This window comes from Oncorhynchus keta, chromosome 28, assembly GCF_023373465.1.
Source record: "Oncorhynchus keta strain PuntledgeMale-10-30-2019 chromosome 28, Oket_V2, whole genome shotgun sequence".
Lineage (NCBI taxonomy): Eukaryota > Metazoa > Chordata > Actinopteri > Salmoniformes > Salmonidae > Oncorhynchus > Oncorhynchus keta.
In genome coordinates, this window is record NC_068448.1 from 69970939 (window position 1) to 69997725 (window position 26787).

The window sequence follows — 26787 nt, forward strand, 5'->3', positions numbered from 1 at the left end:
AGTGGGCTGTCATGTGCCTTTTACTGAGGAGTGGCTTCTGTCTGGCCACTCTAGGTTCTCCCATCTCCACAGAGGAACTCTGTCAGAGTGATCATCGGGTTCTTGGTCAGGCCCTTCTCCCCCGATTGTTCAGTTTGGCTGAGCGGCCAGCTCTAGGAAAAGTGTTGGTGGTTCCAAACTTCTTCCATTTAAGAATGATGGAGGCCACTATGTTCTTGGTGACCTTCAATGGTGCAGAAATGTTTTGGTAAACTTCCCCAGATCTGTGCCTTGACACAATCCTGTCTCGGAGCTCTATGGATAATTCCTTCGACCTCATGGCTTGGTTTTTGCTCTAACATGCACTGTCAACTGTGGGACCTTATAAAGACAGGTGTGTGCCTTTCCAAATCATGTCCAATCAATGGAATTTACCCCAGGTGGACTCCAATCAAATTGTAGAAACATCAAGGATGATCAATGGAAACAGGATGCACCCAAGCTCAATTTTGATGCTCGTAGCAAAGAGCCTGAATACTTATGTAAATAAGGTTATTTGTTTTTATTCTTAATAAATTTGCCAAAAAATCTAAACACCTGTTTTTGCTTTGTCAGCATGTGGTATTGTGTGTAGATTGAGGAAAATATTTAATTTAATCAATTTTAGAATAAAAAATACACATATATAAAGGTTATATATATATAACCTTTATATAACTACTAGGCAAGTCAGTTACAAATTCTTATTTACAATGACAGCCTACCCCAGCCAAACTCTAACGACGGTGGGCCAATTGTGCGCTGCACTATGGGACTCCCAATCACAGCCGGTTGTGATACAGCCTGGAATCGAACCAGGGTCTGTTGTGACCCCCCTAGCACTGAGATGCAGTGCCTTAGATGGCTGCGCCACTCGGGAGCCCCACATTTTGTTACATTACAGAATAAGGCTGTAACATAACAAAATGTGAAAAAAGGGAAGGTGTCTGAATACTTTCCGAATGCACTGTAACTTGTAACTCAGTCTGTTTGAAGCGGAAGTTCTGAACCTGTAAGTGGTATGTGTCTTTTCATCCTGGGAACTGAAGCTCCTTCATGACTTTTTCAACACCACGCTGCCCCCTGTTGACTGGATATGGCATTTCTTCAATTAAATTTAATCAGAAGACAAATAAATTAAGTGCAGTATGTAACATTGTATTGATAATTTTTGCTTTCCCTTGGCTTTTGAAGAATGTTCAGGTATTTCTTCGTTGCAATCTTAGAACTACTTTCAAACCCTAAAGAAACATGTGCGGGAACAGGGAATATTGTTTACAACTTCCGAGGACCCCTAGTCCATCAGGAGACATCTACGGGTTTGTATACAGAGAAGGTGCTTCACTGACAGTAAACAAGTAACTTTATTTAATTTATGACTATAAATATGTCAGAGGGCTACTTGCATGTGAATGATGTACACAATTACACCTTAAAAACAAACATACATTCCTTGAGGTTTATTTTTAATTTCAGGCTTCATGTTATTGCCTCTAGATGGCAGGGGTTGACAGCCGACAACACAAGGTTTTAACAAAGTAACCATGTTAACTTCTTATGGCTGAAGGGGCAGTATTGAGTAGCTTGGATGAAAGGTGTCCAGAGTAAACGGTCTGCTCCTCAGTCCCAGTTGCTAATATATGCATAGTATTATTAGTATTGGATAGAAAACACTCTGAAGTTTCTAAAACTGTTTGAATGATGTCTGTGAGTATAACAGAACTCATATGGCAGGCAAAAACCTGAGAAAAACTCCAAACAGGAAGTGGGAAATCTGAGGTTGGTCGATTTTCAACCTGCCCCTATTGAATACACAGTGAGATATGGATAAAGTTGCACTTCCACTAGATGTCAACCGTCTTTAGAAACTTGAATGAGGCTTCTAACTGTGTTGTGGAGCCGGGTGGGAGCTCTTTGAGTCAGTGGTCTGGCAGAGAGCCAGGTCCTGGTCACGCACATTTCACATGATAGCGATCTGCGTTCCATTGCTTCTCTACAGACATAGGAATTCTCCGGTTGGAACTTTATTGAAGATTTATGATAACAACATCCTGAAGATTGATTCTATACTTAGTTTAACAAGTTTCTTCGACCTGTAATATAACTTTTTTAACTTTTCATCTGACGTTCGGATGGACCTGCACGAGCGTTTGGATTTGTGTACTAAACGCGCAAACAAAAGTTGCTACTTGGACATAAATAATGGACATTGTGGAACTAGGATTCCTGGGAGTGCATTCTGATGAAGATCGTCAAAGGTAAGGGAATATTTATAAGGTGATTTCTGTTGGCTCCAACATGGCAGATAATTTTATTTATTTTCTGAGCGCCGTCTCAGATTATTGCATGGTTTGCTTTTTCCGTAAAGTTTTATTGAAATCTGACACAGCGGTTGCATTAAGGAGAGGATTATGGCTCTCTGCAATATCACCCAATGTTTTCGGAACTAGTGAACGTAACGCGCGCATTGTATCCTGAGATTTTTAAAATATAAATATGAACTTTATCAAACAAAACATACATGTATTCTGTAACATGAAGTCCTATGAGTGTCATCTGATGAAGATCATCAAAGGTTAGTGATTAATTTTATCTCTATATGTGACTCCTCTCTTTGGCTGGAATAATGGCTGGGTTTTTCTGTGAGTTGGTGGTCACCTAACATAATCGTTTGTGGTGCTTTCGCTGTAAAGCCTATTTGAAATCGGACACTGTGGTGGGATTAACAACAAGATTACCTTTAAAACGGTATAAGCTACATGTATGTTTGAGGAATTTTAATTATGAGATTTCTGTTGTATTGAATTTGGCGCCCTGCACTTTCACTGGCTGTTGTCATATCGATCCCGTTAACGGGATTGCAGCCTTAAGAAGTTTTAACTTCTTGTTTCCAGATCTGTTTGTGCTATATAGCCAACTCCTATGGTTGATGGGACCATAGGAGTTGGATATACTGCAAAAACTGATCTGGAACCAGTTTAGCATTAGCTCAACTTCACTTTATCATCTTACCCGGCCTCTCTGCAACACTTTTGGCCGGCGGAGTCCCTTGTTGACGAACACAGGCTGCTGGGGCTTGTTGTGGGGCGAGGCAACCTGCATCTCGGGGTAGATGGTGTCCAGGTACCACTTGAAAGAGCGACACTGCAGCCGTTGGCGCACCGACTGCCGCTCGCTGATGTCGCCGTAGGCACGTTCCCGGAGTTCCGGACGCAGGTTTAAGTACTGCTCCTGATTGGACGAGATACAAGACAGGAAATAGGTGAGATTGATGACATACACTCAGTTGATTGCTATTGAAATGTTCAATGGCAGTACACACCCTTTAATACATTTAAAATAGCTGTATCTCTGTCGTCTGTAAAAGTGCAGAGTTTACAGGGCAGATCAGGTTCTAAAGTCAATTTGTAAACAAACGTATCAGAAAAACGGAATAAACTTGAGACAAACTACTGTAGAGAGTGATTCAGAAATATTTATAGTAATAAACTGGAATCTCGACAAGTCAACAGTACTCCTAGTTGTTCCACCCTCTCTTAGGTCATGAAAACAGCTTGCATTTTCTGGGTGGTAAGACTCAAAATAAGTATTTCAGAGGTAAGATCGAAAACTCAGATCTATTTCGATTGGCCTGATAAAATCAAGAAGTTTACCTTTATTGAGAATCTGTTTAATATATCTTGATTTAGACCGGCTATTTCCACGGAAACTAAACTTGTCCCAGTCTCTGATTAGTGTGGAGATGGATAAGTCAGAACTGGGCAACACAAACTTCATCTTAAAGGGAAAATCCACTCAAAAACGATCATTGCATATTGAATCATCTTGATAATAAGGCAGGTGACACTGCATCTTGAAAACTTCACTGCCAACATGCAAAAAAAAATAGAACTGTATCAAGAGTGGACTAATGAAAAACATATCCTAAAAAATAACCCTCTGGAAGATTTTAACTGCTGGGAACATTGATACACGACACCAGTGGTTCCCAAACTTTTTATAGTCCCGTACCCCTTCCAAGATTCAACCTCCAGCTGCGTACCTCTAGCACCAGGGTCAGCACACTCTCAAATGTTGTTTTTTACCAACATTGTAAGCCTGCCACACATACACACTATAAGATACATTTATTAAACATAAGAATGTGTGAGAGTATTTGTCACAACCCAGCTCGTGGGAAGTGACAAAGAGCTCTTATAGGACCAGGGCACAAATAATAATATAAAAATAATCAATAACTTTGCCCTTTATTTAACCATCTTACATATAAAACCTTACTTGTTCATTGAAAACTGTGAATAACTCAGCACAGGTTAATGAGAATGGTGTGCTTGAAATGATGCACATAACTCTGCAATGTTGGGTTATTGGAGAGTCGTCTTAAATCATGTTCCACACAGTCTGTGCCTGTATTCAGTTTTCATGCTCGTGAGAATCCACTCACATAGATACGTGGTTGCAAAGGCATCAGTGTCTTAACAACGTGATTTGCCAAGGCAGGATGCTCTGAGCGCAGCCCAATCCAGAAATCTGGCAGTGACTTCTGATTAAATTCAATTTTCACAGAACCGCTTGTTGTAATTTTGATGAGGCTCTCTTATCAGTAAGTGGACTGAAGGCAGGGCATGAAAGGGATAACGAATCCAGTTGTTTGTGTCATCCGTTTCAGGAAAGTACCTGCTTAATTGTGCACCCAACTCACTCAGGTACTTCACTATATCACATTTGACATTGTCCTTAAGCTTGAGTTCATTTGCACACACAAAAAAATCATACAATGATGGAAAGACCTGTGTGTTGTCCTTGTTAATGCAGACAGAGAAGAGCTACAATTTCTTAATCATATCCTCAATTTTGTCCCGCACACTGAATAAAGTTGCAGAGAATCCCTGTAATCCGAGATTCAGATAATTCAGATGAGAAAAAACATCACCCAGATAGGCCACTGTAGTTTCCAAAAAGTATTTCAAGCTGTCAGGCATTCCCTTGGCAGCAAGAGCCTCTCTGTGGATTCTGCAGTGAACCCAAGAGGCATCGGGAGCCACTACTTGCACGCGCGTTACCACTCCACTATGTCTCCTTGTCATGGCTTTTGCGCCATCAGTACAGATACCAACACATCTTGACCACTAAAGTCCATTTGATGTCACAAAGCTGTCCAGTACTTTAAAAAATATCCTCTCCTGTTGTCCTGGTTTCCAGTGATTTGCAGAGGAGGATGTCTTCCTTAATTGACTCCCCATAAACAGAACAGACATACCAGGAGCTGTGCCAGGCCCTGAGTCCGTCTGTTGACTAATCCAGCTGTAATGTTTAGTAATTGTTTCAAAACATCTCCTGATGCGTCATGAAACAGTGTTGTTTGATGAAGACATTGTCTGTATAGTTTTTTGGGCCTTTCCCCCCAGCATTGTTCCAGCCATATCCGCAGCAGCAGGAATAATTAAATCCTCCACAATAGTATGGGGCTTGCCTGTCCTAGTCACTCGGTAGCTCACCATATAAGATGCTTCTAGCCCCTTCTAATTAATGATATCTATTGCTTTTATACATGTCTTACTACTCAGTAGCTCACCATATAAGATGCTTCTAGCCCCTTCTAATTAATGGTATCTATTGCTTTTATACATGTCTTACTACTCAGTAGCTCACCATATAAGATGCTTCTAGCCCCTTCTAATTAATGGTATCTGTTGCTTTTATACATGTCTTACTCCTTGAAAGTCATTCATTCTCGCTCAAAAAACTCCTGTGGCTTATTTTCAAATGGGCATGTTTTGTTTCTAAATGTATGCGCAAGAGTGAAGGTTTCATCGAGTTGTCAGTACTTTTGCACATATAACACAGTGGCTGAGGAAAGGCACTACTCCCAGTATAAGTGAACCCCAAATCAATGTAGTTCTCATCATATTTGCGCCTCTTCAATGGTCCAACGTCCCTGTCTGTTGTTCGGTGCTTTCCCAGGTAAGGGGGCAGTAGCTCTTCGGCTGCATCAGAGTCACAACTGTCAGTGTCCATGCTAGCTGGACTAACAACAAATGTAGAATTACTGATGCTAGCATTGGATGTGCTCGTGGAAGCAGAACAACTTGTGTCGTCGACAGGTGCAGGTGTAGTACTGGTGGTAGTAGCAGTACTACCAGTAGAGCTGGTATGTCTCTCTATGAACATGGGCCTTACTAAATGGACTGTTTGAAAATGTGAAGAAATTATTATTATATATACATTTTTATTTGGCATACCCCTGATGACATTGCATGTACCCCTGTTTGGGAATACCTGTACTACACTGTTGAATTAACCATTCAGAGTAAGGGAAGGCAATTTACGAATCACACTCTTAGTTCAATGTCCGGTAAATCATTTCAAAGTGGAAGGTGGGAAAGAGCACAGAAGAGAGACGAGACTAAGCAGCACAAACCTTCCCGAAAACAGTGGTTCTCTCTTGTGGAGACATCTAAGTAATAACAATTACGTAAGTAATTCATCATATCCCAGGCCTCTACTGTTTAGTTTGGAAACAACAACTGTTCACACACTGAGGGGGAATGATGAGAAAACAAATGCAGACTTACTAGTACATTGACGTGTGTGAATGGGAGATCTCTCAGGAGAACCCAAACAACGCAATTGGCTTCCTTTCCAATTAGGTTGGCTATTTTCAGACTGTGGAAAGCAATTATAGCTCTTTGTAGCTTGCAAAGGAACAAACATCACTGTGCTAATAAAGACAGAGCTGAGAGTGGTTAGAAGAAATGCTGATCTCATCGGATGTTTAGTTTGCTTGCGGTCATAACAGGAGCCTCAGGAAAAGGTTCAATGTGATCTCTTCAGATCTGGACCTGTTATGATTTAATAAAGGCTAAACTGATCCTAGATCAGCACTCCTATTCTGATACACTGAATACGGGCCCAGTAGCTTTCAGTCTAGGTACATACGGGCCCATGTGCGTGCTGGATTTAATACAAACCCAGTTTAATGGGTTTTAATTTAAGGCCCTGAACCAATAGAGAATGAGTGATTTTATAAACTGGATTTCAATTGTGTGTAATTAGTGCTTATCGCCCTCTGAGGTACCTTGTATTCATCCATCCATACGTGGGCCAATCGCAGGGAGTTGTGGGCCATGGTGTCCTGACCTCCGGGTGACCCGTAAGGCCGGCGTTTACGGAATATATGACCCACCCGCGCGCAGGGGATGATCAGGAGCTGGCCACCACACATCCAGATCTGATAAAGAGAAAGTCATATGAGTATTTGACTTCTTGGTTAGAGCGCCAGGACACTTCAACGAGGCTATATTGTTTGTATGTTAAAAATACCCTTTCAGTAAATCCATGGGGCAGGGAGCAAGAAAGAGTACAGACTACGTGGCCAAGTATCCTACCATGAAAACCACTCAATCACCGGGTGAGCACACGTCGTTGCCACAACCCCAATGCCCCCCTCCTCCAAACACAACCCCTTCCCCCATAACACCTCAACATCTAGACCTGAATAAACCAACAGTCCACAGTAGAAGCCCGTCGTAGTTCTTCTAAGAAAGTTCCGTTTTGGGAAACGCTAGGACATAGGACTTAATTCAATGACCATAATGAATTAATAAGAGTAGTAACAAGTCTGGCCAAACATCAGCTCCACTCCCCATTGCTCGAGAGCCATATGATTAATGTAATCTGACAATGTTCCACATACATAACATTCCCTTACTGAAGTCATATATTGGACTCTCTTTTCAAACAGGGTAACATTGCAAAACATGAGAAGGCAGCCTTGCCAAGAATATTAAACAGGACTGGAAGACAAATGTCCAACTCTGATGTGGTAAAAGCAAGAGAAGTAAAAACACTGAGGCGAGACAGGAAAATTGATGTTGGATGGATTCATGTAGCAAGTCAATATGCAGTTGCTAGTCTGCTGAGATCCAACTCAACTGGACCAAAACGTAATGTTGAGAAATAAAATTGCCTTTGGCTGTTGGTTATGACATTTTATTTCATTCTGTATTTTTCTTAAGGGGGAAAAGCTTGTTTAAGTCTGCTGAGGCAAAGCATTAGAAGAAATGTGCCAAAACGTGGGTAAATAAACCAACTGTCTTGAGCTCATGGTGAGTGGTTGACATGTCATAGCTCATTTGACCAGGTATGTGCGTGTAAATTTGGCACCCACCCTAAAATAGAAATGACATTTTTCAACTTAAAGTCTGGGTGTTCTATGTTTACAGAGTCATTCAGCAGATGCTCTTATCCAGAGAGACTTACAGGAGCAATTAGGGCTAAGTGCCTTGCACAGACTTTTCACCTAGTCCGATACGGGATTGAACTAGCAACCTTTCAATTACTGGCCCAATGCTCTTAACCGCTAGGCTACCTGCTATGTGTTACTTTGGGAGCATCTGCACCCTTCCTAAGAATAAAATGTAGCAGTAATGCAGTGAGTGTGATACAGTGAGTGTGATGGTGTGTGGCCCTTTAACTTACCCGGAAGGAGATCTCAAGGTTCTCACCACCCCAGATGTCCATGCCACTGTCGTATTGGCCCAGCTCGTTAAAGTACTTCCTGTCCATGGCAAACAGACCACCTGCCATGGTGGGAGACCTAGGGCAAGGAGAGGGAGTGAAAAGGCAGAATGTGAGTCTGCATTCTAGCTACTACAATATCCTTTGAAGTAGCACTAGCATCGAGACACTAAGAGTTCACACAGGCAGCCCAATTCTGATATTTTGCCCAATAATTGGCAGAAGGTCTGATTGGTCAAAAGACCAATTATTGGCAAAAGATCTGATCTCATTGGGCAAAATACCAATTATTAGCAGAAGCTCTGATCTGATTGGGCTGCCTAAAGACACATCCTAAGATGTAAGATGAGTCTGGCTAAAAGATGGGCTGCAACCAGACAGATTGTGTCAGAAAATTACTGATTGAGCCAAAGGTTTTTCAATGGGAGTCAACTGTTGATGGACAATAGACACCAGAGACGACTGTCCTTCAAAAAAGGCACAATATGTTGGCCTTTGTGCGTATGCAACTCGTCCGAAAAGGGTTGAACTTCTGATGACAGACCGTGATGAATGCGTATCTGATTTCCTATGTTTTCATGCGCCTCTGTGCGACCGTAGCCTTATATCCTTATGTAAAGCCCAGAGCACCAGCATGTGAGAGAAACTAAGAGGCAGCGTAAACAAATACAAAGGGGTGTCCGAGTAGCCCTTTAGGCTAAAGCCAGCCTATGCCATAGTAATGGATTTAAAGCACCCGGGCCTCTTCAAAACGGGGATCGATTCAGTCCCTAGAACCAGGCGTGCTACTACGGCCACTAATTAGCTTTCACATGACTCCATACGTGAGGGAGATGGGTGAAGTCTAGTCTACATCAGATGGCCTTTATTGATACAGTATCAGGTTCGTGCACACTGGGAGGCCATTAAAATTAAATGGGGGAAGATAAAAAAGCCAATCGAATTGAGCTTTAAGGAGACATTTCCAGAACATAATAGCATAGGGCAGGCCAGCCTAAAACAACATAATAATCAAAATAAACAACAAATAGGCTTTACTGTTTTTTCTGCATCCATAATGTGTCTATAGCTTGGAGTTTGCAGTTTGGGGGTTATTCCTTTCCACAGCTCAAATTAGTATTTGAGATGATTGGACATAGTGCCTTACATAAATATTAAGACCTCCTTTTGTTTCAAATAGGGATTCAAAATAATTTGTCAATCTATACAAAATACTCTGTCAAGGTGGACGGTCACACGGAGTTGTGGTTGAACGACGACATTATCAACATACAGCTGGCTGGTTATACGCTGTATCGGCAGGATAGGACAGCGGTGTCTGGTAAGACAAGGTGCGGCGGGACAATGTATTTTTGTAAATAACAGCTGGTGCACAATATCTTAGGAAGTCTCAAGGTTTTGCTCGCCTGAGGTAGAGTATCTCATGATAAGCTGTAGAACACACTCTAACCAGAGAGTTTATCTGTATTTTTTGTAGCTGTCTACATTCCACCACAGACTGATGCTGGCACTAAGACCGCACTCAATGAACCTTATTCCGCCATAAGCAAACAGGAAAACGCTCGACCAGAGGCGGTGCTCCCAGTGGCCGGGGACGTTAATGCAGGGAAACTTATATCTGTTTTACCAAATTTCTATTAGCATGTTAAATGTGCAACCAGAGGAAAAAGAACTCTAGACCACCTATACTCCACAGACAAAGTCGCATACAAAGCTCTCCCTCGCCCTCCATTGGGCAAATCTGACCATAATTCTATCCTCCTGATTCCTGCGTACAAGAAAAAATTTAAGCAGGAAGCACCAGTGACTTGATCAAAAAAAAAAGTGGTCAGATGAAGCAGATGCTAAGCTGCAGGACTGTTTTGCTAGCACAGACTGGAATATGTTCCAGGATTCCTCCGATGGCATTGAGGAGTACACCACATCAGGCATTGCCTTCATCAATAAGTGCATCAATGACGTCATCACCACAGTGACCGTACGTACATACCCCAATTAGAAGCCATGGATTACAGGCAACATCCGCACTGAGCTCAAGGCTAGAGGTGACACTTTCAAGGAGCGGGACTCTAACCCGGAAGCTTGTAAGAAATCCCGCTTATGCCCTCCAACGAACTGTCAATACAGGACTAAGATCGAATCGTACTACACCGGCTCTGACGCTCGTCGGATGTGGCAGGGCTTGCAAACCATTACAGACTACAAAGGGAAGCACAGCCGAGAGCTGCCCAGTGACACGAGCCTACCAGACGAGTAAACTACTTCTATGCTCGCTTTGAGGCAAATAACACTGAAACATGCATGAGACCACCAGCTGTTCCGAAAGACTGTGTGATCACGCGGTCCGCAGCCGATGTGAGTAGGACCTTTAAACAGGTCAACATTCACAAGGCCGCAGGGCCAGACGTATTACGAGGAGGACGTATACTGCGAGCATACGCTGACCAACTGACAAGTGTCTTCACTGACATTTTCAAACCCCTTCCTAGACAAGTTAACAGATCCACAGATGATGCAATCTCTATTGCACTCCACACTGCCTTTTCCCACCTGGACAAAAGGAACACTTATGTGAGAATGCTAATCATTGACTACAGCTAAGTATTCAACACCATAGTGCCCTCAAAGCTCATCAATAAGCTAAGGACCTTGGGACTAAACACCTCCCTCTGCAACTGGATCCTGGACTTCCTGACAGGCCGCCCCCAGGTGGTAAGGGTAGGTAACAACAAATCCGCCATGCTGATCCTCAAAACAGGGGACCCTCAGGGGTGCGTGCTCAGTCCCCTTCAGTCCCTGTTCACTCATGACTGTACGGCCAAGCACGACAACACCATCATTAAGTTTGCCGATAACACAATAGTGGTAGGCCTGATCACCGATGATCAAGACAAAGGAGATGATTGTGGACTACAGGAAAAAGAGGACCGAGCACGCCCCCATTCTCATCGACAAAGCTGTAGTGGAGCAGGTTGAGAGCTTCAAGTTCCTTGGTGTCCACATCCCCAACAAACTAACATGGTCCAAGCACACCAAGACAGTTGTGCAGACGGCACGACAAAACCTATTCCCCCTCAGGAGACTGAAAAGATTTGGCATGGGTCCTCAGATCCTCAAAAGGTTCTACAGCTGCACCATCGAGAGCATCCTGACTGGTTGCACCACTGCCTGGTATGGCAACTTCTCGGCCTCCGACCGCAAGGCACTACAGAGTGTAGTGCATACGGCCAAGCTTCCTGCCATCTAGGACCTCTATTCCAGGCAGTGTCAGAGGAAGGCCCTAAAAATTGTCTAAGACTCCAGCCACCCTAGTCATAGACTGTTCTCTCTGCAACCGCACAGCAAGCTGTACCGGAATACCAAGTCTAGGTCCAAGAGGCTTCTAAACAGCTTATACCCCCAAGCCATAAGACTCCTGAACATCTTATCAAATGGCTACCCAGACTATTTGTATTGCTCCCCACTCATTTACACCGCTGCTACTCTCTGTTGTTATCATCTATGCATAGTCACTTAATAACTCTAATAGTACCTCGACTAACCGGTGCCCCCGAACATTGACTCTGTACTGGAACCCCTCTAAATATACTCTCGCTATTGTTAGTTTACTGCTGCTCTTTAGTTACTTTTATTCTTATTCTAAAAAAATATATGTTTTACCACATTGTTCGTTAGGGGCTCATAAGTAAGCATTTCACTGTATTCGGCGCATGTGACTAATACAATTTGATTTGATAACCCTTCCTCGACCCATACATACAACACCTGTAAAGGTCACTCAGTCAAGTATTGAATATCAAGCACTGATTTAACTACAAAGAGCTTTTAGAGCCACAAAGAATGACAGTGATTGGAAGATGGGTAACAATAACAAATCAGACATTGACTTTCTTGTCAAGTTAATAATTATGCTCTGGATTATATATTAAACCAAAGATACAGTTGTCCTTCTGAACTGAGCTGCAAGACAGGAATGAAACTGCTCAGGGATGTTACCATGAGGCCATTGGTGATTCTAAAACATCCTTGTAGTGACTCCACAATAATGACCTAAAAGACAGTGAAAAGAATACAAATATACAGAATATAAAATATTCCAAAACATGCAAATTGTATGCAACAAAGCACTGAAGTAATACTGAAAAAAACTGAGCAATCAGGGGAGAAGGGCCTTGGTCAGGGAGGTAACCAAGAACCCGATGAGAGTCCAGAGTTCCTCTGTGGAGATGGGAGAACCTTCCAGAAGGACAACCATCTCCGCAGAACTCCACCAATCAGGCCTTTATGGCAATGTGGTCACTCCTCAGAAAAAGGCACATGACAGAATGCTTGGAGTTTGCCAAAGGGCACCTAATGACTCTCAGATCATGAAAAACAAGATTCTCTGGTCTGATGAAACCAAGATTGAACTCTTTGGCCTGAATACCAATCATCCCGTCTGGAGGAAACCTTGCACCGCTCATCACCTGGCCAATACCATCCCTACGGTGAAGAATTGTGGTGGCAGGTTTCACGCTGTGGGGATGATTTCAGTGGCAGGCACTGGGAGACTAGTCAATATCAAGGCAAAGATGACAATGGACAATGACAACACAGGACAACAGCCAAGACAACACAGGAGTGGCTTCAGGACAAGTCTCTGAATGTCCTTGAGTGGCCCAGCCAGAGCCCGGATTTGAGAGGCCTGAAAATAGCTGTGCAGCAACACTCCCCATCCAACCTGACAGAGCTTGAGGGGATATGCAGAGAAGGATGGGAGAAACTCCACAAATACAGGTGTACCAAGTCTGTGTTTCATACTCGAGGATGTAATTGCTGCCAAAGACGCTTCAACAAAGTATTGAATAATACTTAGGTAAATGTTATATATTTATAAATAAATTAGCAAATATTTCTAACCTGCTTTTGCTTTGTCATTATGGGGTATTGTGTGTAGATTGATGGGGGAAAAAAACAATTCAATACATTTTAGAATAAGGCTGTAACAAAATGTGGAAAAAGTCAAGGTGTCGGAATACTTTCCGAAGGCACTATATACAGTTGAAGTCGAAAGTTTACATACAGCTTAGACAAATACATTTAAACTCAGTTTTTCAAAATTCCTGATATTTAATCCGGGTAAAAATTCCCAGTCTTAGGTCAGGTAGGATCACCACTTTATTTTAAGAATGTGAAATGTCAGAATAATAGTAATGTCAGAATAATAGTAGAGATAATAGTAGAGATAATTTATTTCAGCTTTTATTTCTTTCATCACATTCCCAGTGGGTCAGAAGTTTACATACACTCAATTAGTTTTTGGTAGCATTGCCTTTAAATTGTTTAACTTGGGTCAAACGTTTCCGGTAGCCTTTCACAAACTTCCCATGATAAGTTGGGTGAATTTTGGCCCATTCCTCCTGACAGAGCTGGTGTAAATGATTCAAGTTTGTAGGCCTCCTTGCTCGCACATGCTTTTTCAGTTCTGCCCACAAACTTTCTATTAGATTGGGGTCAGGGCTTTGTGATGGCCACTCCGATACCCAATACCTTGACTCCAATACCTTGACTCTGTTGTCCATAAGCCATTTTGCCACAACCTTGGAAGATGCTTGGGGTCATTGTCCATTTAGAAGACCCATTTGCGACCAAGCTTTAACTTCCTGACTGATGTCTTGAGATGTTGCTTCAATACATCCACATAATTTTCCCTCCTCATAATGCCATCTACTTTGTGAAGTGCACCATTCCCTCCAGCAGCAAAGCACCCCAACAACATGATGCTGCCACCCCCGTGCTTACCGGTTGGGATGGTGTTCTTCAGCTTGCAAGCTTCCCTCTTTTTCCTCCAAACAGTTCTATTTTTGTTTCATCAGACCAGAGGATATTTCTCCAAAAAGTACGATCTTTGTCCCCATGTGCAGTTGCAAACCATAGTCTGGCTTTTTTATGGCAGTTTTGGAGCAGTGGCTTCTTCCTTGCTGAGTGGCCTTTCAGGTTATGTCGATATAGGACTTGTTTTACTGTGGATATAGATACTTTTGTACCTGTTTCCTTCAGCATCTTCACAAGGTTCTTTGCTGTTGTTCTGGGATTGATTTGCCCGTACCAAAGTACGTTAATCTCTAGGAGACAGAACGCTTCTCCTTCCTGAGCAGTATGACGGCTGCGTGGTCCCATGGTGTTTATACTTGCGAACTATTGTTTATACAGATGAACGTGGTACCTTCAGGCATTTGGAAATTGCCTTCAAGGATGAACCAGACTTGTGGAGGTCTACACATCTACACATGATTTATTTTGATTTCCCCATGATGTCAAGCAGAGGCACAGAGTTTGAAGGTAGACCTTGAAATACACCCAGAGGTACACCTCCAATTGACTCAAATTCTGTAAATTCGCCTATCAGAAGCTTCTAAAGCCATGACATAATTATCTGGAATTTTCCAAGCTGGTTAAAGGCACAGTCAACTTCGGACCCACTGGAATTGTGATGGTGAATTATAAGTGAAATAATCTGTCTGTAAACAATTGTTGGAAAAATTACTTGTCATACACAAAGTAGATGTCCTAACCGACTTGTCAAAACTATAGTTTGTTAACAAGAAATTTGTGGAGTGGTTGAAAAACGTGTATGTAAACTTCCGACTGCAGCTGTAGGTCTGAATCGACGATATGGCAGAGGTTGAAAAGCCATAACACCTACGTTTCTTCAACAACAGGTTATGGTCAATAATATCAAAGGCTGCAGTGAAATCTAACAGTACAGTTCCCACAATCTTATTATTATCAATTTCTTTTCACCAATCATCAGTAATTTGTGTCAGTGCAGTATGTGTTTAGTGCCCTTCTCCATAAGCACGCTGAAAGTCTGTTGTTAATTTGTTTGCAGAGAAATAGCATTGTATTTGGTTAAACACAATTTTTCCCAACAGTTCGCTAAGAGCTGGCAGCAAGCTGATAGGTCTGCTGTTAGAACCAGTAAAGATCGCTTTACTTCTCTTGGGGAGCGGAATTACTTTGTCTTCCCTCCAGGCCTGAGGACAAAGACTTTCCTCTAGACTCAAATTAAAGATGTGACAGATAGGAGTGGCTATAGTCAGCTACCATCCTCAGTAGCTTTCCATCTAAGTTGTCAATGCCATGTTTGCTGATTGATCATTTTTCCACCTCTCCCACACTAACTTTACAAAATTCAAACTTGCAAAACTTTTCTTTCATTATTTTTTTATTTTTATTCATGAATATGATAGCACTGTTCATTGTTGGCATTTCATGCCTCAGTTTGCACACTTTGCCAATGAAGTAATCATTAAAATAATTGGCAACATCAAATGGTTTTGTGATGAATAAGCCCTCTGATTCGATGACAGTTGAATTAGTCTTTCTGCCCATCATTTCATTTGAAGTACTCCAACATTTTTTCCCCATCATTCTTTGCATCATAACAGTTTCTTCTTTTTGTTGAGTTTAGTCACATAATTTCTCAATTTGCATTAAGTCATCCAGTCAGATGTGCAGCCAGACTTATTAGCCACTCTTTTTGCCCAATCTCTTTCAACCATACAGTTTTTCAATTCCTCTTTAATCCATTAAGACTTAACAGTTCTAACAGTCAGCTTCTTAACAGGTGCATGTTTACCAATAATTGGAAGCAGCAATTTCATAAATGAATCAAGTGCAGCATCTGGATGCTCGTTATTAATCACATCAGACCAACAAATATTTTTGAACATCATCCACATAAGAGTCACAGCTAAATCTTTTGTATGATCTCTTATACACTATTTTAGTTCCAGCTGTTGGAACCTTGGTTCTCCTACATATAGCCACTATATTGTGATCACTGCATTCAATGGGAATGGATACAGCTTTAGAACAAAGTTCTATAGTATTACTAAAAATGTGATTGATACATGTGGGTTATCTTGTTGTTGTAGTGTTTGTAAACACCCTGGTTGATTGATTAACAACCTGAACCAGAGGCACTGGTCACAGTGATGCTTCCTCTTGAGTCGACAGTTTGATGAAAACCGGGCAATATTCAGGTCCCGAAGAAAGTAAGCCTCTCTGTTTACATCACCTACACTATCAAGCAATTCACACATATCACACATACATAGGATCTGCAGAGAAGAATGGGAGAAACTCCCCAAATACAGGTGTGCCAACCTTGTAGCATCATACGCAAGAAGACTCGAGGCTGTAATCGCTGCCAAAGGTGCTTCAACAATGTACTGAGTAAAAGGTCTGAATACTTGTGTAAATGTAAAAATAAATAAAAAATATCACATTTGCAAAAATGTCTAAACCTGTTTTTGATTTGTTATTATGGGGTACCATGTGTAGATTGATGAGGGTAAAACACTAATCAACTTTAGAATAAGGCTGTAATGTAACAAAATGTTGAAAAAGTCAGGGGACCTGAATACTTTGTGAATGCACTGTACATGAAAAAAATGATATGGTCAAAGGCAAACACTCTCGTTACACACAGAGCAGAACCAAGGCCACCTATAGACCGCACAATATGTATAGGGAATGTGAATCTTTTGTGTTTTTACTTTTGTTATTTTCAAATTTCAGTTTTTTATATTTCTTATGGACTCTTGGAAGACTAGCCCTTGGGTTAAATAACCTACCACCCAAGGCCAAATGTACACTGGAGTTGCTTACCAAGAAGACAGCTGATGTTCCTGAGTGGACAAGTTACAGATTTGACTTAAATCTGCTTTAAAATGTATGTCAAGTCTTGAAAATGAATCCCCAACATCTTGACAGACCTTGAAGAATTTTGAAAAGAATAATTGGCATATATCGTGTGCGAAACCCTTAAAGACCCAAGGGGTTGGTTACCTGATGCTGCCCACTGCTCCGTCGGGACTGTTGAGCTCTGAGGCGGGCACGGTGTCCCACTTGAAGTGCAGCCCCCAATTGAAGCCCCCCCGGACAATGGGGGAGGGGCTATAGGCCAGGGTGTCAGCACTAATAATGTCGATGACGGGACACACCACTGTTTTGTGGTCCCGCTGGATGGGAGCCAGCAGGGGCTGCAGCCACGCCTCATTCACCTCACAGTGGCTGTCCAGGAACACAAGCACCTCCCCTTCAGAGAGGAAACGCCAATCAGGAGAGAGGATGGAGAACAATGGGGAGAGTTCTCAGATCAGGGTTTCTTGGGGATAAGGGTACACAACTACAGTTTGGTTCATCTGTACCATGGTCCCCTATATCAGACTGCTGCTGATTATAATTACAACCCTATTACATCTGTATTGAACTTGACAGAAGACGTCCATGTCTCAGTGTGCATATTGTTACATGGAGTCAGAAGTGGGATCCCGTCTCAGTGTGCATATTGTTACATGGAGTCAGAAGTGGGATCCCGTCTCAGTGTGCATATTGTTACATGGAGTCAGAAGTGGGATCCCGTCTCAGTGTGCATATTGTTACATGGAGTCAGAAGTGGGATCCCGTCTCAGTGTGCATATTGTTACATGGTGTCAAAAATGGGATCCCGTCTCAGTGTGCATATTGTTACATGGAGTCAGAATTGGGATCCCGTCTCAGTGTGCATATTGTTACATGGTGTGAGAAATGGGATCCCATCTCAGTGTGCATATTGCTACATGGAGTCAGAAGTGGGATCCCGTCTCAGTGTGCATATTGTTACATGGAGTCAGAAGTGGGATCCCGTCTCAGTGTGCATATTGTTACATGGTGTCAAAAATGGGATCCTGTCTCAGTGTGCATATTGTTACATGGTGTCAGAAATGGGATCCCGTCTCAGTGTGCATATTGTTACATGAGTCAGAATTGGGATCCCGTCTCAGTGTGCATATTGTTACATGGTGTCAAAAATGGGATCCCGTCTCAGTGTACATATTGTTACATGGAGTCAGAAGTGGGATCCCGTCTCAGTGTGCATATTGTTACATGGAGTCAGAAATAGGATCCCATCTCAGTGTGAATATTGTTACATTATTGGGTAACACTTTATATTAATGTGCCTTAATAAACCAATGATTAAGAAATGGTCATTCAATTATTTAAATATAAAGTGTTACCCATTAGTGAAGAGTTATGGTTTGGGGGGGACTCACCGGTGGCATGAGAAGCACCTATCATCCTCCCTCTGATCAATCCCTCTCTCTTCTCGTTGCGGACCACCTTGACCTTGACCTGGAGTTTATGCTGCTGGACATAGCTGTCAAGATCTTCCTTCAGATCAGCTGTGGTGGAGAAACAGTACAGGAGAGATGCTTCCAGATGGAGCTGATATCTTTATCTATACATGTAGATCCCACTGCGATCAAAGCTCTATTTTCTATCTAAACTTACTCATAAGACCCTTGACAAACGTTTCAGTTGATACAGACAACACTCTTTCAATATGCCAATACAATACAGTAGTCTGAGTTTGTTCTCCAAGTAGGTCATTGAAGCACGCACACTGTAGACAGACACACATTCCATGACAGCATCCAATAATTTACTGGGCCTTGTTATGGTCTGCGTCGCTCCGGCGAGCCTGAACAAAACCAATAGATGCACAACTGAAAAGAGCAGCTTGCCTAGTTCACTGCTGTCATCCACCAGTATAATCTCATGCAGCAGGTAGGCCGGCGTGCGATCCAGGACGCTGTGCACGGTGCGCAGGAGGGCGGAGAACGCCTCGTTGAAGAAGCAGATCACTACGCTGGCCACGGGGAGGGACAGAGGATAGATCATGTCTCGGCACCTGAGAGAGGGATGGGAGTCACTATTAACACATATTGCATGTTAGCACACCAAGCCACTGCAGTTCTACAGGGACAAACAGAACTAGGATCAGATCCTCTTTGATAATGGAATGCATACAACACCACTCACTCATTACGGTGTTCATCCATAAAAATGATTAATTCATTCAAGGTTTATACAAATATGTCCATTCAATAGACAATTGCGTTAAAAAAAACTGTCCAACACCCATGTCTTTATGGTATATGGTTCAGAAGTTAGACGTGTTACTCTGAGAATTTAGCATATTTATAGTGAATGGAATTTCATCACGGGCATGATCAAAAAGTGGTCACTGCTCAATAGAACTCTGTGGTGCTGCTCCGCGGCAGAATGGTGCTAACTTCCAACATCAAACTGATGTGGCTGCAGGTTCGTGAGTGAAAACATGGGCTTTTTCTAATTGAAATCCACAGAATACAAAACAAAAGAGGGACTAAATATATATTTATTTACCAAGCTAACAGACTGAATTTCAATATACACCCTCCGCAAAGACAATCTGTTCATGTTTTCATTGTGCATTTCTGTGTCTCCCTTTAAATTGCCATAGAAACGGCCCCTTCTCACCGTAGATTGATAGCAAATATAGCCAAGGATCTGGAGATGAAAATGACTTAGGTATCAAGTTGATTTTGATTGGTCCTAACCCGCAGAAACACCTCCAAAATGGTATCACATCCCAACCCCAAATATGGAACAGATACACACCCAAGAGCGGCTTGCTCTAAACTAGCAACGGTCACAGCAAATTAACATTCTTTATTTCATCCACATTGTCAAGTACTAGTATATTAAGGTTTTAATATTGTAGAGAACAATCTAATTATTCATTCTATGTGATGTATAATGACAAAGAAAAAGTTCTGACATTTTTGTAGCACCCTACGCTCATGCTCTGTCACTGTGCAGCTTCTAATGCAACATTTGGCTTGTGACTGTCAGACCTACAGAACTTTCTACAACCTTGTGAAAGTTGTGAAAGCCTTACCCCTTGGACACGTTAACAGTTTTACCCTTTGCTATAAAATCCTATGCCTCAACTACTCACTCTCTGCCCTATCCTAACATGTCTGCAGAATTTACAAACTCTCCTATAACATTTACAAGCAACTCATCGCGTGTGTGATAACTCCAACCTATAGGCCTACTTGTTAGGCACAGACCAGCGCGAAATCAATTCATCTCTAGACAGATGATGTGGCCTGTCCTTTGATTTCGTAATGGCCACAAGCCAGGCAGAGAGAGATTGACATGATTTCCCATTTAGCCTTTGGCTACCGTCGCCCTTCATACGATGGCTTGTAAAGTGCTGCATCAGCCGTTCACTCTGAATGGGTCAATAAACCCACATATATGCCAAGCACAAACACGCTGTCGCGCTCTCACTCACTTGTCGTCCCTTGTGTCGGGGAGGTCTCTGTGGTAGCCTAGTCGATTGCTGATCAGTACGTTGAAAGCATGCTTGTGATAGCCCATGTCGCGCACCTCCTGGTCTTGCTCATTAAAAATCATACCTGAAAAGGAAAAGAGGGGATGATGAAAAAAATGAATAAAGAATGCAAGTTGATTCAATTGTTCAGAATAGGGAGGGTACTTATGGTAGTTGGTCAGTATGAGGATTCTATTGATGTATCCAAGTTGCCATGGTAACATAAGGGGCCTTTGTCCAAAGTGAGGTAATGGCTTAGGTTTACTTTGCTGATGAACTCTGTGCAACCATGGAAATAACTCACTCAGCCAGCTGAAGGCCTCACTCCAATTCAACAACATTTCAATAATGCTTTTTCATTGCTGCAATGCACCATTTGTGTGTCTCGTCGTTGCACTTGCTTTCAGACAGTTAAAATCACTCAATGCCAACCGATAATCTGTAATGAGTTATGGTTAGCTTGATTGTTCCTATGTTTCTCACTGTCCAACTATAAATGGGCTTTGATGTGGAAACGCCTAGGCTGTACTCACTTTTTACATCGCTCTCCTGTTAAATGTTTTATTGGTTGACATGGGAGCAAACCAACATTAAACTTCCCTTTTGAACCCATGAAGATTACAGACTGTCAAAATGTCCTAAACCATTCCAGAATTTGTTATGGGTACGATTGAGAGCTCATCATTCTGGGTGTATGTGACACTCTGAAGGTAATAGGCCTACAGTTCATAGGAGTTGATTACGATGCAGTTCACATGAGCTTCATTAATTAACTGACATTCATTTTGAGGTTTTCTTCCAGGCCAGCTCCTTTACATAATCTGCAATGGTAACATTACTTTTCATGTACACTCCTATAAAGTTCTGTATAAAGAAATCATCTTTGACCAATGGGGGTCGTTTCAAGTTTCATGCTCTGAAGGAGGGCTCACTTACCCATCTCAGGAGAGAGATCGGCCTGCTTGTTGCCTCCTGCTCCAGCTGCAGGGACTGCCGTAATGCCATGTTCTGGCCCTCCTCCAGGGCCCTTGGAGAAACGGGGTTGGAAGCGGTGGGCTTGGGGCCCCTGGATGGGCACATACCTGAAGGTGGGCCGGCCGCCGTCTTGGCCGAGGCTGAAGTAGAGGAAGAGTAGGACGGACCAGGTCACGGAGGTGAAGAGGCAGCCATAGCAGAAATAGCGCAGTGTGACGCTACCCATGGTAGCCCTAGCATCGTCGGCGCTCCGTGCTCAGGCCCCTGTCGAGGAAACCAGAGACAATAAAGAAAGGGTCTAGATAGAAGCTTACAGATCTGCATACAAGCAGTTCTGGAGTACATTGAGTGAGTTCTTGAGTTTCTATGAATAGCCTGAAAGAACATATCATCGGGAACTAAATATCACCGGTCTTCTCTCAGGGAAGAAAACATGCACAATTTATCCTGCTGAGGCTTTTTGAATAGAAAACGCTCTGTAAACACATCTATTTATGACCCACAAAAAATCCAAAATGATATACGCCTTATTTCTATGGCCCATCTCTGGCAGAAAAACAAGGAATGTCAGATATGTGGGTTTGATTATAATTACGTGCGCTTTTTGGCACTGCATTCAAACAGATGTACAAATCGTAAAACAACAAAAGAACCCAGCATGGGGGAGCCATCACAGTTTCTGTCAAATGAGGACAGCAGGGCAAAAACAAGGCTAGTCCTCTCTGAAAAACACTTAGGCCTAAGCATGATTCACCGGTGAACAGATGCACACAGACGTCACAGAATGTTCCTTTGCTTTGGCACTTAGTGGCTTGTTAGTGAAAATGGGAAGGGAAAATGATCAGAGGTGAGAGAGATAGAACGAGAGAGGCGATGAGTCATTAGAGAAGAACATTTGGGATAGACAAAAAGAAAAAGTGCAAAGCCATTAATAGATAAATGCAGAAGTAGTGCATGTGATGAAAGGATCAGGCTAGGTCTAGATGAAGTGGACAGACTGAGCTATGGTGTGAAGCTCACACAGTGTGCCAAATGATTCGGCAAAGAAACCAAGTGCAACATTCTATATGGCAGTGGTATTCAAAGTTGGGGTCGCAACCTTGAACTGCAGTGGGTACAAATTATTATATGGGACAATATACTAACATTTTTGAGAAAGATAATTAGAAAGATTATATTTTATTGAGTAGGCCTAATTTATTGGTTTCTTTTCATTTAGAAAATGTAATGAATTGAAGGTTATTTTGATGTAAAAATCTAAATTGACAAATGTTAAGGTTGTGTCATTAGATTTAGGGTTGGGTCGCAAGAATTCATTGCGGAATAGATGGGGTCCCCAGAAATTCTGACGGGAAAAATGGGTTCCCCGCTGAAATGTTTTGCAATACCACTGCATTATGGTATACCCATGGCCAACCTAAAGGGGTGAGCAATATGGCTTGGGTGGTCAAGTGGTTAGTGCCGCCACTCACAGCCCACAGATAAGATAAGGCTGCAAACCTCATTATCGAATAATGATTATTGCAGGGACATCTAGGCTATGTGCGTAATGTCTAAATACAGTCACCCTATATGGATTACCAGATTCTGTTTTTTATGCAACACATTGACTGTTCATTCATTATTATAGCGTCCTTCTCCGACATTGTCTGCATGCACTGCAGGCATTTTTCATCGTACTATAACTTGCAATTTTATGAATATGCATAGAGTAGCATCTCATAGATTTGTTTTTTATTCCATGTCAAACCATCCCATGCTTTTATAACCAAGGCAAAGGACAGAACTATTTACTTTTTAATGTGTTATTTCTTACATTATTAGTCCAGGAAATGTTTTGTGTTATTACATACAGTCGGGAAGAACTAAAAATGTTTTGTGTTATTACATACAGTCAGTCGGGAAGAACTAAAAATGTTTTGTGTTATTACATACAGTCGGGAAGAACTAAAAATGTTTTGTGTTATTACATACAGTCGGGAAGAACAAAAAATGTTTTGTGTTATTACATACAGTCGGGAAGAACTAAAAATGTTTTGTGTTATTACATACAGTCGGAAAGAACTAAAAATGTTTTGTGTTATTACATACAGTCGGGAAGAACTACAAATGTTTTGTGTTATTACATACAGTCGGGAAGAACTAAAAATGTTTTGTGTTATTACATAGTCGGGAAGAACTAAAAATGTTTTGAGACAAACTAAAAACCGTGGATAGATGGCAGCATTCGCCAAACCTGTAGGCGGGAACCATCACATTTAACCATGGCAAGGTGACTGGGAATATGGCTGAATACAAACAGTGTAGTTATTCCCTCCGTAAGGCAATCAAACAGGCAAAACTGCAGTATAGAGACAGTGGAGTCGCAATTCAACAGCTCAGACACGAGACGTACATGGCAGGGTCTACAGACAATTGTCGGACTACAAAGGGAAAACCAGCCACATCGCGGATACTGATGTCTGGCTTCCGGACAAGGTAAACACCTTCACCGTCCGCTTTGAGGATAACAGAGTCCCACCGATGTGGCATGCTACCAAAGACTGTGGGCTCTCCTTCTCCATGGCCAACTTGATCAAGACATTTAAGCGATAACCCTCACAAGACTTCTGGCCCAGACGACATCCCTAGCCGCATCCTCAGAGCATGCGCAGACCAGCTGGCCGGAGTGTTTACAGACATATTCAATCTCTCCCTATCCCAGTCTGCTGTCCACACATGCTTCAAGATGGCCACCATTGTTCCTGTACCCAAGAAAGCAAAGGTAATTGAACTAAATGACTTTCGCCCTGTAGCACTCACTTCTGTCATCATGAAGTGCTTTGAGAGACCATTCAAGGATCTTATCACCTCTACCTTACCTGACACCCTAGACCCAATTCAACTTGCTTACTGCCCCAATAGATCCACAGACAATGCAATCGCCTTCACACTGCACACTGCCCTATCCCATCTGGACAAGAGGAATACCTATGTAAGAAGGCTGTTCATTGACTATAGCTCAGCATTCAACACCATAGTACCCTCTAAGCTCATCATTAAGCTCGAGGCCCTGGGTATGAACCCCACCCTGTGCAACTGGGTCCTGGACTTCCAGACGGGCCGCCCCCAGGTAGTGAAGGTAGGAAACAACACATCGACTTCACTGATCATCAACACTGGGGCCCCAAAAGGATGTGTGCTCAGCCCCTCCTGTACTCCCTGTTCACCCATGACTGCATGGCCACGCACGCCTCCAACTCAATCATCAAGTCTGCAGACGACACAACAGTCGCAGGCCTGATTACCAACAATGAAGAGACAGCCTATAAGGAGGAGGTGAGGGCCCTGGGAGTGTGGTGCCAGGAAAACAACCTCTCACTCAACATCAACAAAACAAAGGAGTTGATTGTGGACTTCAGGAAACAGCAGAGGGAGCACCCCCCCATCCACATCGATGGGACCGCAGTGGATAAGGGGGAAAGCTTCAAGTTCCTCAGCATACACATCACTGACGAACTGAAATGGTCCACCTACAGAGACAGTGTGGTGAAGAAGATGCAACAGCGCCTCTTCAACCTCAGGAAGCTGAAGAAATGTGGCTTGGCACCTAAAACCCTCACAATCTTTTACAGATGCACAACAGAGCATCCTGTCGGACTGTATCACCGCCTTGTATGCAGCAGGGCTCTCCAGGGGGTGGTGCGGTCTGCCCAACGCATCACCGGGGGCAAACTACTTGCCCTCCAGGACAACTAAAGCACCGATGTCACAGGAAGGCCAAAAATATCATCAAGGACAACAACCACCCGAGCCACTGCCTGTTCACCCAACTATTATCCAGAAGGCGAGGTCAGTACAGGTGCATCAAAGCTGGGACCGAGAAACAGAAAAACAGCTTCTATCTCAAGGCCATCAGACTGTTAAATAGCCATCACTAGCACATTAGAGGCTGCTGTCTCACATACATTGACTTGGAATCACTGACCACTTTAATAAGGTTTACATATTTTGCCATGCACATCTCATAAACTCAGCAAAAAAAGAAACGTCCTTTCACTGTCAACTGCGTTTATTTTCAGCAAACTTAACATATTTGTAAGAACATAACAAGATTCAACAACTGAGACATGAACTGAACAAGTTTCACAGACATGTGACTAACAGAAATTGAATAATGTGTCCCTGAACAAAGGGGCAAAATCAAAAGTAACAGTCAGTATCTAGTGGCCACCAGCTGCATTAAGTACTGCAGTGCATCTCCTCCTCATGGACTGCACCAGATTTGCCTGTTTTTGCTGTGAGATGTTACTCCACTCTTCACCAAGGCACCTGCAAGTTCCCGGACATTTCTGAGGGGAATGGCCCTAGCCCTCACCCTTCAATCCAACAGGTCCTAGACGTGCTCAATGAGATTGAGATCCGGGCTCTTCGATGGCCATGGCAGAACACTGACATTCCTGTCTTGCAGAAAATCACGCACAAAACGAGCAGGGTCATGTCAGGATAAGCCTGTAGGAAGGTTACCACATGAGAGAGAAGGATGCCTTCCCTGTAACGCACAGCGCTGAGATTGCCTGCAATGACAACAAGCTCAGTCCAATGATGCTGTGACACACCACCCCAGACCATGATGGGCCAACCACCTCCAAATTGATCCCGCTCCAGAGTACAGGCCTCAGTGTAACGCTCATTCCTTGGAGGATAAACACAAATCCAACCATCACACCTGGTAAGACAAAACCACGACTCGTAAGTGAAGGGCACTTTTTGCCAATCCTGTCTGGTCCAGCGATGATAGGTTTGTGCCCATAGGCGACGTTGTTGCTGGTGATGTCTGGTGAGGACCTGCCTTACAACAGGCCTACAAGCCCTCAGTCCAGCCTCTCTCAGCCTATTGCGGGAAGTCTGAGCACTGATGGAGGGATTGTGCGTTCCTGGTGTAACTCAGGCAGTTGCTGCTATCCTATACCTGTCCCGCAGGTGTGATGTTCGGCCGATCCTGTGCAGGTGTTGTTACACGTGGTCTGCCACTGCGAGGACGATCAGCTGTCCGTCCTGTCTCCCTGGAGAGCTGTCTTAGGCGTCTCACAGTACGGACA

The 26787-nt window shown here is 42.9% G+C and overlaps 1 protein-coding gene across 1 annotated transcript in view; it reads right to left on the minus strand.

Moving 5' to 3' along the window:
• LOC118361753 (polypeptide N-acetylgalactosaminyltransferase 11-like) overlaps positions 1-26787 on the minus strand; it is a 44667-nt gene that overhangs the window by 10031 nt on the left and 7849 nt on the right. Inside the window, exons 2-9 of the mRNA XM_035741947.2 lie at positions 21668-21970; positions 20693-20816; positions 19092-19258; positions 18621-18749; positions 17374-17623; positions 8500-8617; positions 7097-7249; positions 3031-3249 (exon numbers count right to left, since the gene is read on the minus strand). Of these exons, the coding sequence (XP_035597840.1) occupies positions 3031-3249; positions 7097-7249; positions 8500-8617; positions 17374-17623; positions 18621-18749; positions 19092-19258; positions 20693-20816; positions 21668-21932 (1425 nt within the window). The 5' untranslated portion in view covers positions 21933-21970. The remainder of the gene's footprint in view (positions 1-3030; positions 3250-7096; positions 7250-8499; positions 8618-17373; positions 17624-18620; positions 18750-19091; positions 19259-20692; positions 20817-21667; positions 21971-26787) is intronic.